The 17,096-nt window shown below is 37.9% G+C and overlaps 1 protein-coding gene across 9 annotated transcripts in view; it reads left to right on the plus strand.

Moving 5' to 3' along the window:
* ESF1 (ESF1 nucleolar pre-rRNA processing protein homolog) overlaps positions 1-17,096 on the plus strand; it is a 79,789-nt gene that overhangs the window by 20,417 nt on the left and 42,276 nt on the right. For all 9 annotated transcript variants that reach the window (XR_012519291.1, XM_074406222.1, XM_074406217.1 and 6 more), the window contains one exon: positions 82-240. Coding sequence is in view for 8 of the 9 variants with exons in the window: in XM_074406222.1 (XP_074262323.1) it covers positions 82-240 (159 nt within the window). In the remaining variant the exon portion in view is untranslated. The remainder of the gene's footprint in view (positions 1-81; positions 241-17,096) is intronic.

Below are 17,096 nucleotides of genomic sequence, written 5' to 3' on the forward strand. Positions count from 1 at the left end.
AAAGAAAGTGACTGGGAGATGTAAACACTAGAGTTAGAAGTGAATTGTTTCTGTGTATTGAGAATTTTTTTTTTTCATTAGGTGATGATGGAGTCAATGTAGAAGATGGGAAAACAAAGAAAAGTCAGAAGGATGATGAAGAACAAATCGCTAAGTACAGGCAACTCTTACAGGTTATTCAAGAAAAAGAAAAGAAAGGCAAAGAAAATGATATGGAAATGGAAATTAAGTGGGTTCCAGGTAAGAATTAGATACTAAATGTTTTCTCTTTTTCCAATTTCAGTATGTTGAGTACATTTTAGATACGAAGGAACTGGAAATGTTTTAGTGAGGATCTTAACATCATATTTGCATACACTGTTTAACTAACTTAATGACTAGCAATTTAGACTCTTACCAGCTTATTCTTGATTAGTTTGTTGATTGATTTACTAACTATAAATTATTCCTGTCCATTTATCAGAGTAGCCTTTCCTAGGTTTGAGCGTGTATTCTCAAGCTATAGAAACTTGAATGAATCCAGGCACCATGTGTTTTAAAGTTATTATACTTCTTTTGAAAATGTTTAATTCTTTTTTTTTTTTTTTCTTTTTTAAAGTTGAGGTTTCACCATGATGGCCAGGCTGGTCTTGAACTCCTGACCTCAGGTGATCCACCCACCTCGGCCTCCCAAAGTGCTAGGATTACAGGCGTGAGCCACCACACCCGGCAAAGATATTTAATTCTTAAGTGACCTTTTCTTCCATAACCCCTACTAGTCCTTAATTCATGAAGCTTCACTAACACAAAATATGTATTACATAGTCTCCCATCTTCAATCTTGCTTCAAATAGTCAAAGAAATATAGCATAGTAGAGTAGAATAATACTAGTACAAAGCTAATTAGAACCATGTCAAAGCTAAACAAAGATAGAAGCTGGGATAAATCAGGATCATTCTGTAGTAAACAGCAGTTGCCGCTTTTTCCTGGTTTCACTTTCTGCAGTTTGTTACCCAGGATAGTACAATAAGATACTTTGAAAGAGAAAGAGGTAACAGACTAGATTGATAAACTTTTATTACAGTATATTGTTCTATTTTATTATTGGTGGTGTTAATCTTTTACTGTGCCTAATTTATAAGTTAAACTTTATCATAGCTATAGATGTATAGGGAAAAACATAGTATGTATAGTGTTCAGTACTATCCACAGTTTCAGGCATTCACTGCAGGTCATAGAATATATCTTCCTCAGATAATAGGGGACTGCTGTACACATTTTTTTTCAACAGTGCTGGGCATTGCAGCCAATACTGTTTTTGTATATTACTGCTGTTTATGTTATATATAACTTTAAAACCAGGTACATTTTTGGGTAAGGGTTCAGTTCTTTAGCCTTTATTAGTCTGTAGGAGAAAAAGTACTAACCAGTTGTAAAACTTAAAAATGTTCTATTATTGCTTAAAACTTAAAAATGTTCTGTTATCAATTCTATTTTTTATAAGCAGCATGCTTTTGTATTGGGAGTACAACATTTGTTTTCATGGGTTTTTATTTGGGGAAAAATTAGGGTATTCTGATATTTGAGGATTGACTGGCTATTGTAGTAAATTTGCTAGGATGGACACATGTCTGCTGCATATTCCTACAGGAATGAATTGCTGTGTTGCAACCCATTTGTTTTAAATGTTTGGCTTCTGCAGGAAGTGGTGGTAAGAACAAATGAAGTTTACTGGTGTATCATATGACAAGTGTTTGGGAGAACTCAGTTGATTTGGCCTGGAGAGGAAAAGTCTAAAAAGTGACTTTAACAGCAATTTTTAAGTACTTGTGGGATATGTAAATGAAGGCTTAATCTTTTTTATTACCTCACTGGTTAGCACTGCTGCCACTGGATAAAAGTTGAACGAAGGCAGATTTTAATGTAATAATATAAAGAGGAATTCTCTATATTATTAAAATTTTCTGGCAAAAGAACTAAAGGCTGCTCTCTGTGTCAGTAAATTTCCACAATAAGGCCACATAATCATGCCACTCAGAGATGTTTGTGAAGAAATATTTTACTTGAGTCCCTTGACTTTATGATTCCAAAAAATGTTGAATTCTGTCTTTTAAGTTGAATACATTGTAGTTTAATTCTAATCTTAGAACGAGCTTATTGAATATATTTTAATATGAGCATTTTTAAATTGAGGTGTTCAGTTGTCTGAGAAAGCAGATATAAAATAAACTGGATGGAGGTGTTTCATAGCAAGTATTTCAGAAATATATAATGCCAGTTATAAGGTACAGATATATGATATAGGTTCTCTCACTAAGTGGACCACATCTAGATTGTGTCTTTATTAACATAGTTATGAGGCTGGGCGCAGTGGCTAACTCCTGTAATCCCAACACTTTGGGAGGCTACCATGAGTGGATTACTTGAGCCTCAGACATTCGAGACCAGCCTGGGTAGCATGGCAAAACCAGTCTATTTCTACAAAAAAATACAAAAATTAGCTGGGCATGTTGGCATATGCCTATAGTCCCAGCTACTGGTGAGGCTGAGGTGGGAGAATCACCTGAGCCCAAGAAGGTTGAGGCTGCAGTTAGCTGTGATCATGCCACTGCACTCCAGCCTGGACAACAGAATGAGACCCTATCTGAAACAAACAAACAAAACTTAGTCATGTAGGGCAAATATCTAAAAGTATTATTTATACCTGTATCAGTAACTGGAAGATTTAAGCAGTGCTTTTGTTTCCTGGGTTAAACCTCCATTTGGTCATGGTATCTTATTTTTTTAAATATATTCCTAACTTAATTTAGTAATATTTTATTAAAAATATTTATACTTGTGACAAAGAGTAATATGATCTGTAGTTTTCATTCCTTGTATTGGTTTTTGTTGTCAGGGTAATGTTGACCTTATGAAGTGAAAAGTAAAATGAAAGATTATCATCTGTGATTCCACTATCCTAATTCAACCACTGGTTAAGAAGATTACAGTTTAATTTACCATTTCTCTGCTGTGGAATATTCAGATTTCTACTCTTTCACTGCAGTGGACCTATAACATTGAAAAAAAAAAAATAGGACAGATCCCAAACCCACAAATATCAAGCTTTTCTTAAATCTCTTCATTTTCATCAGCAGCCAACTAATTGACCTGCTCTCTTAGGGCCTTTTAATTTTTAAAACTTTTAAAACAAAGGTGTGTTGTTCTCTCTCCCAGGTTAGAAATGTTTCCAAGCATGTCAGGACTAGTAGAGAGCAACCAGGCCACAACGAGACGCTGATGCTAGCATTCAGGCTTAACTTTTTAGTTAGTTATGTGACTTCCTTGCTCACACAGCAACTTTACATGTGTTGTAGATCAACCTGTGGTTCTCTCACAAGCTGTTAAAACTACCAGTGTCAAAACCTAAAATGTAAATCTCAGATGCCAAGTATCTGGGATGTTATAAATAATCTATAGCTTTTTCCATATTTTGAATTATTTTCATAGGATAGTTTCCCAGAAATAGAATTACCTTTATTGCTTAGAGAGAAAGGGCATGAATACTTTTTGTGTTTTGAAGTTACTGCCAAATTGCTTTCCTAAAGTGTTGTACCAGCTTATAATACCTTCGGCAATCAGAAGGAGTGTCAGTTTCATGGAATTATTGTCAACATTGGGCATATATTTTTTACTTTTAATTGAATAGGGGAAAATTGACATTTTAAAGGTAAATTGCCGTATTTTTGAAAGCCCCTAGTGGGATATTATTACCTGTGAATCCTTATGTACATGCACATGCAAGTGTAAAGGGTTTTTCTGTGTGCTACACATACATATGAGATCATTGAACAGTCTTTCTGTACCTCAGTTTATTCGTGTGGAAATTCGAACTAATAATACCTTTTTTGCTTAGAGATACTTGCTATAAACTACAAAATACTTTCATGACGTGTATTTCAGTGAATTTATGTCTTAAGAAATGTGTGTTTTCAGTAACAGTTACCCTGAACCTCAGGACTTCTGTGATGTTATACTTCAGTAAACCACAGAGGGTCAGTGTGAGATTATACTATATATTCACTGGTTTTGTGGCTTGGATCTCCAAAATATTAACCTCTTCAGGAAAATAAGTACTCTTTTGGCCGGGCGCTGTGGCTCAAGCCTGTAATCCCAGAACTTTGGGAGGCCGAGGTGGGTGGATCACGAGGTCAAGAGATCGAGACCATCCTGGTCAACATGGTGAAACACCGTCTCTACTAAAAATACAAAAAATTAGCTGGGCATGGTGGCGCGTGCCTGTAATCCCAGCTACTCAGGAGGCTGAGGCAGGAGAATTGCCTGAAGCCAGGAGGCAGAGGTTGCGGTGAGCCGAGACCGCGCCATTGCACTCCAGCCTGGGTAACAAGAGCAAAACTCCGTCTCAAAAAAATAAAATAAAATAAATAAGTACTCTTTTTTTTTATTTTTTGAGACGGAGTTTTGCTCTTGTTGCCCAGGCAGGAGTGCAATGGCGTGATCTCAGCTCACCGCAACCTCTGCCTCCTTGGTTCAAGCAATTCTCCTGTCTCAGCCTCCCAAGTAGCTGGGATTACAGGTGCATGCCACCATGCCCGGCTGATTTTTGTATTTTTAGTAGAGACAGGGTTTCATCATATTGGTCGGGCTGTTCTCCAACTCCTGGTCTCAGGTGATCCACCCACCTCGGCCTCTCAGAGTGCTGGGATTACAGGCGTGAGCCACCATGCCCAGCCAGGAAAATAAGTACTCTTAATCGCTCACATTTATTGTGGTTTGATTTTTTTTCAAAAGAAATTCTAGTCTAGACTATTTAAACTTTCTACCTTTTTACATTGTGTTCTACAGTATAGTAACATAAGGAGTTTAATTTATTAAGGGTAAGTATTAAGGGAACTGATAACAGGTTCATGGGTATAACTAGAATGAACTACTCTATCAATAATTTCTATGGAAATGTAATAATACAATTTTATTAATTAGGATTACAAATAAGTAAAAATGTTGAATAAGATTTTTGAAGAAAGTTATACTTAATTATTTTGATGTATGTGGAGTTACATTTCCTATCTCAATGCATTGCTAAAGGTATCCTGCCAACTTACTAATGAGTAGATAAGGTGATGTATATTAACCAGTTGGGTCTTCATGAAGAAATGTATCTCACTGGGGAATTTTTAATATACATATAAATGAAGTATAATCAGTTTTCTCTCTTTATATAACTTCCCCTGTATTCGTAGTCCAATTAATCTACATAATACTTTTTGTAGATAATACAAGCTGAATATAAACATGGATGAAATTCCATCCAGATAGGAACAAATAATGACATTTCTTTGTAATCTTAAAAGATTAAATATGATAAAAGTCCTCTTTTTCTTAGCTATCTCTGGTTTAATAGATACTAGTGAAATGGATAGCTGGTCTTTTTTCTACTCAACATTCTATGGTACCCCAACTTCCCTTCCTTACTCCATCAAATACTTAACTGAACACCTACTCTGTGCTGGGAATTATTCTATATACTATGTGAACAAACCATAAAAATCCCTGAACTCATAGATCTTATAATCTGTGAAGGAGAGACCAATCTTCACTATAATCTAGTGAAGGAGAGACCAAACAGGTGGCAGATATATAAGAAACATATTTGACCAAGAACTAAAGGAAGTAGAGGTCAGGGAGTGAGCCTGGCCCAGGAAGACTGTGTGAGCAGAGGAAGTAGCAAAGGAGTGTCCTTGAAGTATACTTTATCTCTTGTGTTTGAGGAATCTGAGGAGAACAGTATGACTAGAGTGGAAGAGAGAAGTAAAGGAGATCAGAGAGGTAGTTTGGGGCCAGATAGGAAGATTTTGTAAGCCATTATAAAGGCATGAATTTTTGTGACTGAGATGAGAAACCATTGGAGGGGTTTGAGCTGTGAGGCAGTGAAATCTGACTTTTATGTTTAACAGGATCACTCTTGCTGCTATAAATAAAAGTGGGGAGCAAGGACCAAATTGGGGAGATCAGTCAAGAGGCTGTTGCAGTAATCTTCAGATAATGAAGCTTGTGGATGGGACATGTATGCAAGGGAGCATCGAGAATTCTTTTTTTTTCCTCCATATATTAAGTTCAAGATGTCCATTGATACCTAAATAGACATGCCAAGGAATCAGTTGGTTATACAGTTAAGAGTACAGGGCTAGGGATATAAATTTGAGACCTCCATCATATAAATCTCTGAATGTGAATAAGAACAACAAGTAGTAAATATGGGCAAAAAAGAAAGGTTCGAAAGCTGATCCTTGGAGCACTCTAGCATTTAGAGGTAGAAGACGAGGATGGACCATCCAGAGCAGCTGGAGAGGCTATCAGAGAAGCAGGAGGAAATTCATAATTGATGGGTATTCAGCCAGCCATTAAAGAAAGTATTTCAATGAGAATATGGGTCAATAAAATGCAGGCTGAGAATAACCATTGGATTTAGCAATGTGAGTCTCATTGGTGATACTGAGTGGTTTTTGTGGGATGATGGGGGTTGAAAGTGACTCGTATGGTTTGAAGGGAAAATGGGAAGAGAGGAATTGGAGACAGTAAGTATAAGCAAGTCTTCTTTTCTGAAATATTTGACTGTTAGAAAGTTGCAAGCATCATGACACTAAAAAAAAAAAGCACTTCAAAATGTAACTTCCAAAAACTAAGATATGCTTCCATTATAAGCATGGTGCCATTTTTACACCAAGGATATTGTTAGTCTCAGGTTACCTAGATTTATGCCTGGAACACTAAGCATATGGGAGTTATTTATATCCCACTGCTCAAGGTCTGATTGCAGAAATTCAAAAAATTGCAATCTCAGGCATAAATGGGTTAAAATGAAAAGATTGGAGCTGGTGGTAGAAGAGTAGGATGCTTGGAAAGTAAGCAGGATGCTAGGAAAGTAACTTTGGATAATACATGATCTGTTTACCATCTGGCAGTGAGATGGGCTAGAGTGTAGAACCATAGAAGAAGAGGAGGTCAGTGAACTGTGAGGCCAAAGGTATGTCCAGAGGGTCATCTGTGTGGATACTGGAGTCACCAAGAATTATGACAGGAGTATTGGAAAGAGTTGGCAGTGAGCTAAGATTAAAATGAGGGAACAATTGCAGTCATTAAGATACCTACATCAGGATATGGAAGAATTTGGTTAAAAAAAAAAATGTCTACAATAAGGAAGAGTGTAGTCTTAGTATCTAGTATAGCCTGAAAACATGATATTCAGGGTGGAGGCATTGGGGAGGAGGGCTAGCCAGTGGATGGGAATTGGCAGTGAGTTGCATGGACAGTGGGAGAGAGAAATTCACCTCCTAAAAGAGATAGAGGGGAAGCAGTGTTCTCAGAAGAGCACTAAGTTTTAGTGAAACTACAGTTAGCAGATAAATATGTACCAGGGCTTTCCTTAATGACTAATGACTGGCTTTAAGTTACTAGTGAGTATAAAGGCTTTAGTCCTTGAGGATGTTCAGCATTGTTTTGGGAGAAGGAATGATTTGGGAGTTGTAAACTTGGTGGCAGATTTAAATATGAATAAAGGGATTTCGAGATTAGTTCTGATGGTCTTAAAGCTTTAGTAGTGGTGGGGCTGTGAATGTCATTGGAATATCTTGTCAGGAGCACACAGAGTTCTATAATACTTATTCTTGGGAGGGAGGCACGGAAGCCAGAAAACTAGGGGCGCCTCTTACTGTCTCGTGCAGGCAAGAACTTCTCTTATTGCCTCACCCAGCAAGAGGAGTCCCCATTTGATTCCTATTCCTTGGGTATGGAGTGGGGGTGTAGCCCTTTCTTTGTTCTGCTTTTTCCTCCTCCACTCTTTACAGTTGTAATTTCATTTTTATTCTGGTATCTGCTCTTTATACTTTGTCCTCCCCGCCACTTTTATCTTATCTCCATTTCTCTGTTCAGTTGTTCCATTGGGTAGCTTCAACACAGAGACATCAATGACATGCATATGTGGCCATTGTATTATTTATTCTTTTTATTTAGAAGTTAAAATGTTTTTGAATTAGTGGGGCATTCATTTTGTTAGGCAGCCCAGTTTCAAGCATTTTGATTTTTAGACATCTCAAAACCTGTTCACTGTTTAGTTTTGGTTCTATTTCCATTTATTGCCAATGTACTCATTATTTGAAATATAGTCACAAAAATGTTGTTTTGGTCAGAACTTTAAAAATAACCAGATGTTTAAAATTTTGAGTTGAGTGTAGAAGAGGGCATTAAATGGAAAACCTGAACTTAAAAATAAGCTAAAAGAATTTGTAGTTTGCCTCATATTTTGGTGGTGGGGAGGAAACCAGATCACAGTGCACTCTTGTAACTTGTACAAGGTCACACAGCTAATAAGTAGCTAGAATTTTAAAACCTAAGTGTGTGTTCCTTCCTTGAATCATCCAGTTAACAGGTTGATACGAGGAGTTTGTAAGGTAATAAGCTGTAACTTCATACTCTGCAAAAAAAAGACTGGAGTCATGTTTGGAATGTGTAATAAAAATGAGAAGCAACTGGAGTTATCCAAAAATGATGCTAATACATTTTCTTCATATGATTGCTAGTAATTTTCTCAGTGCTTCTTGAATTATTTAATAGACTGTTTTCTCTCTTAATAATACTGATATAATGTTTAAAAAGAGGCTCTCCAAGAAGCTTTGTAAAAGATTTAATGAAAAAGCAAAGATTTTTTTATACTAGTAGTTTCAGAAAGTGCTAAAATTGCAATGCCTTATGAAGTTTCAGGTTAATTGACCTGTTCCCCGCCCCCCAATCCGCCCCCACAGGATCCCAGTTAAAATATGTAAATTAGCAAGATCCTCTGGTTGCAAATATCTAGGATGATTCTGTTAATATAGTCCTTCCCACTCTTTGCATGTGTAGCCACTGTTTCTAGACCATACTATTAATACCTTTTTTAAAAAAACTTTGCCTTAAACTTGCAGTCTGCCCCAGAGCTCAGGAAAAGAAAACTTGGCACATGTATTGTTTTCCCATAGCCCACAGCTATGCTGATTGGAGGTTCTGAACTCTTTGATCTGTAAAGCAAAACTTTTGCTATTCTATTTGTGGTTGTCTTTCATCATTCTATCTGTATTCTAACTGCCTGGCTACCAAACTGTCATTTTTTCATTGCACATGTTCTGTGTGTTGTTTTGACAGAACTCAATAGTATTACTTAACTTTCAACAGTTTCATTATTGCAAAATTCAAAAGTTGGTCCTTGATGTTATGCTGTGAGTTCTTTATAATGTTTTGCTAAATGGATAACATAATCTTTTATTACATTTTCTCACAGATACATTTCTGAGTATAGCATCTTCATGTGTCTTATCAAATATTATTTATTTATTTGTTTGTTTGTTTATCTTTTTAAGCGTCAAAGTCTTGCTGTGTTGCCCAGGCTGAGATGCAATGGTTTGATCATGACTCATTGTTACCTGGAGTGCATGGGCTCAAGCGATCCTCCTGCTTCAGCCTTCCAGGCAACCAGGACCACAAGTGTGTGCCACCATGTCTACCTGGTTCATTTTTTATTTTTCATAGAGGCAGGGTCTTACTACATTGCTCAGGCTGGTCTCAAAATCCTGGTGTCAAGCTATCCTCCTCCTTAGCCTACTAAAGCACTGAAATTACAGGCATGAGCCACCATGCCCTGCTTTTTGAAAGGATTCTCTTAATTTCTTGTGCTAACTGGAGAACTTTTTATTGTTTAACCTTTGAATGCTCAGAAATACTGATAAAATTATACACAAAATAAAATCTAATTTCTGCCATAGATTCAGGTTTTGGGTCCATGTAAAGGATAGGGCCTAAGTACTTTTCTTTTTTGTTTGTTTGTTTTGAGAGGGAGTTTTGCTTTGTTGCCCAGGCTGGAATGCAGTGGGGTGGTCTCAGCTCAGTGCAACCTCTGCCTCCTGTGTTCAAGCGATTCTCCTGCCTCAGCCTCCTGAGTAGCTGGGACTCATGCCACCACACCTGGCTCATTTTTATATTTTTTGTAGAGACAGGGTTTCACCATGTTAGCCAGGCTGCTCTTGAACTCTTGACCTTTGGTGATCTACCCACCTCAGCCTTCCAAAGTGCTGGGATTACAGGGGTGAGCCACCAGGCCCAGCCCAGATAGGGCATAAGTACTTCTCTTTAGATCTTTGATTTGATACAAAACTTAATCTCACTCTGGGACCATATTGACATTTTCTGGGCTCTGAAAGATTTGCAGCCATTCTCAGTGTCTTTTTGGTTAGACTATTGTAGACAGTTGCTCACTGTGTGCAATATGTAGTGGTAATTTTCAGCATTGAGGTCTACGGGGAAGCCAGTAAAAACTTCTGTGGCTGGAACTGGTGGCTGGGCCAAATGAATCTGCTGGTTTTGTGTGGGAGTGAGACAGTACTTTCCTTACTCAATTTAATCTTCATTGAAGGTGGGTGGTGGGCTAACTGTCATCAAATTAGCTATCAAAAGATATACCTTGCCTGGCCTGGTGGCTCACTCCTGTAATCCCAGAACAAGGTAGGAGGACAAGGTGGGTGGATCACCTGAGGTCAGGAGTTCAAGACCAGCCTGGCCAACATGGCGAAACCCTGTCTCTACTAAAAATACGAAAAATTAGCCAGGCATGGTGGCTCGTGCCTGTAGCCCCAGCTATTTGGGAGGCCTAGGCAGGAGAATCACTTGAACCTGTAAAGTGGAGGTTGCAATGAGCTGAGATCATGCTTTCTTAACAATTGGAAGTCTGGGCCTGGGGAGGTGGCTCACACCTATAATCTCAACACTTTGGGAGGCCAAGGTGGGTCAGAAGTTCAAGACCAGCCTGGCCAACATGGTGAAACACCATCTCTACAGAAATATCAAAGAAAAATCAGCCAATGATGGCAGGTGCCTGTAATCCCAGCTACTTGGGAAGTTGAGGCAGGAGAATCCCTTGAACCTGGGAGATGGAGGTTGCCATGAGATCATGCCATTGCACTCCAGCCTGGGTGACAGAACAAGACTCATTTCAAAATAATAATAATAATAATTGGAAGTCTCTCTGTGTAGGGCTTAACCAGACTTTTCCTAAGCATTGTCAGCTTTGAGTGTCATAAAATACATTTTATTCCATTGTTCCTTCTTTCTGTAAATAGGGAAATTTTAAAAATTTAAAGTAATTTTTAGATGCATAATTTTGATTTAGAAGAATTACATTTTAAAATATCCTCTGAGTGAGGAAGGGGAAGTTTGTACTTATAGGATACCTGTGCTATATCAGGAACTATTCTAGATGCTTCACACACAATTCTACATTAAGTTCTTCAAAGTGGTTAGTACTCCATTTGCAGAAGAGAAAACTGAGACATAGACTTGCTTAAGATCATAAAACTAGGAGAAAGAAAAACTAATTCAACTTTTGATCTGAATTAGAATTTTTAAAGGGTATTTCCCTAGGTTGCTGATTAAATCTGGTGCCTGACCTCTTAGTGTAGTGTGCATGTGTTTATCATTGTGTACACAAAGATACACAAGACCCTCATTGAATTTTACTTGAAAATTTGGGGAAATTTTTATTTTTAAAACAATAATAAGTGCTTACCTGGGATGACCCAGTTTGTACTGTCATAGACTTCTCACTGTGTGAGAGCATTTGGTCTGCAGCCAGGGTTACATGTGTAAAAATGAGAAGCCTGTGTTCTCATAAGATGTTCTGAAGGTTGAAAATAATAATAAGGCAAGGGAAGCCTTCTGTATGTTTGCTGTTGAGCACTGCAGGCTTCTAAACATGTATATTATTTAAGATTCTGACAACTTTTTATACCCAGAGAGTGCTTGACCTGTCACAAATTCTTAATAGATTCTGTCATCAGAGAATTGACAAGAATAGGCACAGAGCTTTATAAGACAAGCTATGAAAAATACAGTCATACCTGTATCATGATATTTCAGTCAACAGTGGACTGCATACACAACAGTGGTCCCATGAGAGTTATAGTAGAGCTGAAAAATCTTTATCAACTAGTGCTGTCATAATGTTTTTGCACAACGCATTGCCTTTTTTATGTTTAGATACACAAACACTATTGTTTTACAGTAGCCTACAGCATTCAGTATAGGTTTGTATAAGTATACTCTATCATGATGTTCACACAGTGATAAAAAGGTCATAACATTAGCCCATATCATCTAGGTTAATGTTTCCCATCATTAGCTGACATGTGACTGTATTGAAGTCCTTAATTTTAATGTTGTTTTTATTCTCTATTACCTATACTTTCTTTTTTTAATATACAACTCACATTTCTCTGGTATATTCTATCAAATACTGTACAAAGGACACTGCCAATGAAGTAGCCAGCTAATTACAAATACGAAAGTTGGAAGAATAAACCTTAAAGGTTTACTCTGTTTCAAGGATTCCCAACCAGCATACCACCAGTGGATGACATATTAGCCCCAATCTTGATTCCTTTCATCCTTAGGCCCACCAGAGCCCCTAGACTCTTTTCTTCTCTGATTGCTTCCTCCAGTTTGTCTGTTATGCTATACATACATTATCATTGTCTATGTCTACCATGTGAGAGAATGGTTGGGAAGGTATTGCTTTCTTAGTAGTTATTTGGAAAGTCTTTTTAGAAGTAAAGGAATTCTAGTTAACTTATATAAACTCACCCTAATAAATATGGAAGAAACTACTTAGATTGCAACAAGGGAAATCTAGTTTGAATTTAGTTGTGACTGTTACAAATGTTTTTAATTACTGGAATGCTAGGGAAGTTGAAGTGTTTATCATTTCCTTTTGTTTTTTATAACAAGTTTTTGAAATTGACTTAGAAATGCTGTTTTGGTTGTAACGCAGCCTCAGTATATCCGTCTTTTTTTTTTTTTTTTTTTTTTTTTGAGACAGAGTTTTGCTCTTGTTACCCAGGCTGGAGTGCAATGGCACGATCTCGGCTCACTGCAACCTCAGCCTCCTGGGTTCAGGCAATTCTCCTGCCTCAGCCTCCTGAGTAGCTGGCACACACTACCATGCCCAGCTAATTTTTTGTATTTTTAGTAGAGATGGGGTTTCACCATGTTGACCAGGGTGATCTCGATCTCTTGACCTCGTGATCCACCTGCCTCAGCCTCCCAAAGAGCTGGGATTACAGGTGTGAGCCACTGCGCCCAGCCCAGTATATCCTATATTCATAGCTTCTGTGGACAGGAAACTCTTCTGGGAGGAAAAATTAGGCACCCCTGAATGTCAAGCCATCAGTTTACAGGTGGATTTTTCAAATGCAGTATGTAAATTGGGGCCTGCTTATAATGAAATTTGGGATAGCATTAACAGTTTATTGTGACGATGGAAAGAGCATAGAGGCCTTGAAGTCAGCAAATTTAGGTTTACGTACCTATCATTTTGATGGGGGTTAACTGCCCAAAGGCAGGTAAAAGCTGTTTAGCACACAGTTATCAAAGGGTAAACATTCTTTTACTGTCTTTTAAAAAATGTTTACACTTCATTGTGGGGAAAAAAAATCATAGGTTAAAATAATACAATATACATGTGTATAGTTATATATTAAAATGTATATTTAGAGTTTAAAGAAAAATAATAAAATAGGCTGGGTGTGGTGGCTCACATCTGTAATCTCAACATTTTGGGAGGTTATGGCAGGCAGATCACTTGAGGCCAGGAGTTCAAGACCATCCTGGCCAACATGATGAAACCCCATCTCTACTACAAATACAAAAGTTAGCTGGGCATGGGGGCACATGCCTATAATCCCAGCTACTTGGGTGGCTGAGGCACGGGAATCTCTTGAGCCAGGGAGGCGGAGGTTGCAGTGAGCTGAGATCATCCTACTGTATTCCAGTCTGGGTGACAGAGTGAGACTCTGTCTCAAATAATAATAAAAATAAAATGAATCCATATAGCCACAGACATTACCAATGTCTGCAGTCCTCTGTGTGACCTTCCAGTTATATCCCCCTCATTCCCCTACCAGAGGAAACTATGAAACTATGTTTTGTGTTAATCATTCTTTTTCTTTTCTATGTAGTTTTACCACAGATATATCTATCCCTCAATAGTCTACATGTAATTTTTTTAATTTTGAACTTTATAAAAGTATTCTCTGTATATTCTTGCCATTTGCCTTTTTAAAATGTAAACATTCTGGGCGAGGTATGGTGGCTCATGCCTGTAATCCCAGCATTTTGGGAGCTGAGGCAGGCAGATCACCTGAAGTGAGGAGTTTGAGACCATCCTGGCCAACATGGTGAAACCCCATCTTTAAAGGGAAAGAAGAAAAAAAAAAATAGAAAAATTAGCCGGGCATGGTGGCAGGCAACTATAATCCCAGCTACTTGGGAGGCTGAGGCAGAAGGATCGCTTGAACCCAGGAAGGGGAGGTTGCAATGAGCCAAAATCACAGTTACATTCCAGCCTGGGCCACAGAGTGAGACTCCTGACCTCAGGTAATCCACCTGCCTTGGCCTCCCATAGTGCTGGGATTATAGGCATGAGCTACCACACCCAACCATGAATGTTGAGCTTTATAAGGGTTGTGATATTACTTGACATTCCCACCACTAGTTGCTTGATTTGGGTTTTTCGTCACCAATGAGATTGAACAAATGTGTTTCCTTCTCCATGAAATACTGATAGATGTTTTTTGACCATTTTTCTGTTGTACTGTTTGTGCTTTTCCTGTTAGCTGTTAGCAGCTCTTTACCTCTGATACTGATCCTTTGTCTTGTATAAGACAACAAATATCTTCTAGTTTGTAACTCCTCTCTTCCACTTTCTTCTGTCATCTAATGAACAAGAATACTTGATTTTAATATTGTCAAATGTATCTTTTATAGTTAATATTTTCTGCTTCCTCTAAGAAACACTTTTTGTCCAGATGAAAAGAATGTTCTCTTTGATTTTTTTACTAAAAGATGTAAGGTTCGGGACAATTAAGTCCTTGATCCATCTGGAGTTGTTTTTTTTAATATGAGGTAGGGACCTGATTTTATCCTGTGCCATATAGAAAATCTTTTTTATCTTGTTCCATTTGTTGAATAATCTCTCCTTTCCTTTAGTAATCTGACATGTCTCCTCTCTTGTACCAGAGTTTCAGAACCGTGTGGGTTTGTTACCTGGCTCTGTGTTTACTGGTCAGTTGGTCTGCCTATCCCTAGACCAGTACCACACTTTAGTACCACCATGTTGGCCAGTTGGTATGGGGGTTTTGTGAAGAAAACAAACTAAAATACAAACCAACAGCAGCAATTGAAAAGGACTGTAGTATGTAGTATCCTTGGTGGAACACCAGATTTCAGTTAGAACAAGATAAAGAAAATTTTCAGAGATATAATGAGATTCTGCTGATGAAGTACTGTGAATTCCATAGAATTTAGCAGTAGAGAGTTGGCAGGGAATGGGGCCGAAGAATGGATGTATCTTTACCTTCTGGGGATGAGAACACTGGATGTTAGGGGGAACATGATGATTAGGGGCTTTTTGCAGTGACCAAAATGAATAGGGAGAAAAGGCAGAAAGAGATTATTCCTGGTGGGATGATTCCTTTGGGTAGATGGTGATAGTGAGGCTATGAATATTGAGAATTTGGGAGGGAAGGGTATCTGCTGTTATCTTGGATGCGCCAAGCCAGTCCCCCTCTTAGCCTCTTTCTGGGAAGGGGCAATTTTGCTGTGAGCTCACAAGGCTGCTTCTTGACTCCTGTGCAAGTCAGGAAGCCAGTGTGACTAAGATCAAGTATTATAATCACTCGAGGTCCACTTTGTTATCCTGTCAGGAGAGATGTTGTCTTGCTCTACAGTGCTGTCTGGGTACTTTACTTTTAAGATATTTTCATTGTCTTAGATATTCTAGTGTTGCACTCTGATGAAGGTCATTTTTTGCTTGTTAGCTTTAATCTTGCTTGAAATTAGATACCCAGAATCCCGAAGATTGTACTCTTTCATTAGTTCTGAAAACTTCTCCACCATTTTCTCTTAAGAGCATTACATTTTCCTAATCTTTTCTGTTTTCTCCTTCTTGAAATCCTGTTTGGTATGTGTGATACATTCTAACTCTGAATCTGATAACTCATATATTTTCTATCCCTTTGAATCTGTACAACATGCTAGGTAATTTCTTCACTTTTGTCTTTCAGTTCATTAATTCTTTCTTTACCTCTGTCTAGTGTGCTGTTTATTTTTTTCCTAGTCTTACTCTTTTGTTAGTCTGATCTTTTAATTTCCTCTTTTGTTTTTTAAAAGTGCTGATTTATATTCTGTATCTGATAATTCCAATATTCGTAGTCTTTGTGGTTCTTATAGTTTGTTTCTGCTTATTCTGATTCACAGTGAAGTTTGATTGTGATCTCATTGTTCTTGACTCTTTTAATACCTAAGGGAATTGCAGAAGCCTGGGTCAAAAGTACTTCTTTTAAAAAATATTTGCCAGATGCCTGAGGGCACTTTGAATCTAACACCAATTGAAACTAAATTTTTAGATTGGAGTATTTTGGGCCACACAAGTAGTGTGAATTCCAGCCACAAACCCAGGGGTTTGTGGCTATAAATTCTATAGGGGAAAAATGTATTTTTACTTCCCATGTTCTACCCATAACCAAAGCCCAAAAAGGCATGTGTTCGCTCTGATTTGGGAGTGGGGAAGGGACATCACCCACTGAGAGCACCCTTAAGCATCTTGGCTTAATGTAGTGGTCTCTGATGGGACCTCCCACCATGATTAGGCTTCAAACTCTGTGTCCTGCCTTCTTAGCCAGCAACCGATTACAACCAAATATCCATATAAGACCATAGCAGATTAGTGTTTGTCCCCAAGGAAAACTCCTTGCTTCTAATCTAGTTTAGTATTTCTGTTTGAGCTTTCTTACTGTGACTGGTTTCCAAGATATTCTTTTTGTTTCCTTACATTTAAAAATTTTCATTTATTTTCTACCTTGCCTATAAACATGTATGAAAATAACAGTAGAACAAGTAGTTCTTCAGTCTTCTTTGCCATAAGCTAATTATCAGAATGGCTTCATCAGACTTGGCCAGAATTTTAGTTTGTCAGTACTAGGACGGCTTGATATTGTGTACATTGGGATTACAAACTACTTGAAAGGCAAAGAAAATATAC

This window comes from Saimiri boliviensis, chromosome 9 (genome assembly GCF_048565385.1).
Source record: "Saimiri boliviensis isolate mSaiBol1 chromosome 9, mSaiBol1.pri, whole genome shotgun sequence".
NCBI classification, from domain to species: domain Eukaryota; kingdom Metazoa; phylum Chordata; class Mammalia; order Primates; family Cebidae; genus Saimiri; species Saimiri boliviensis.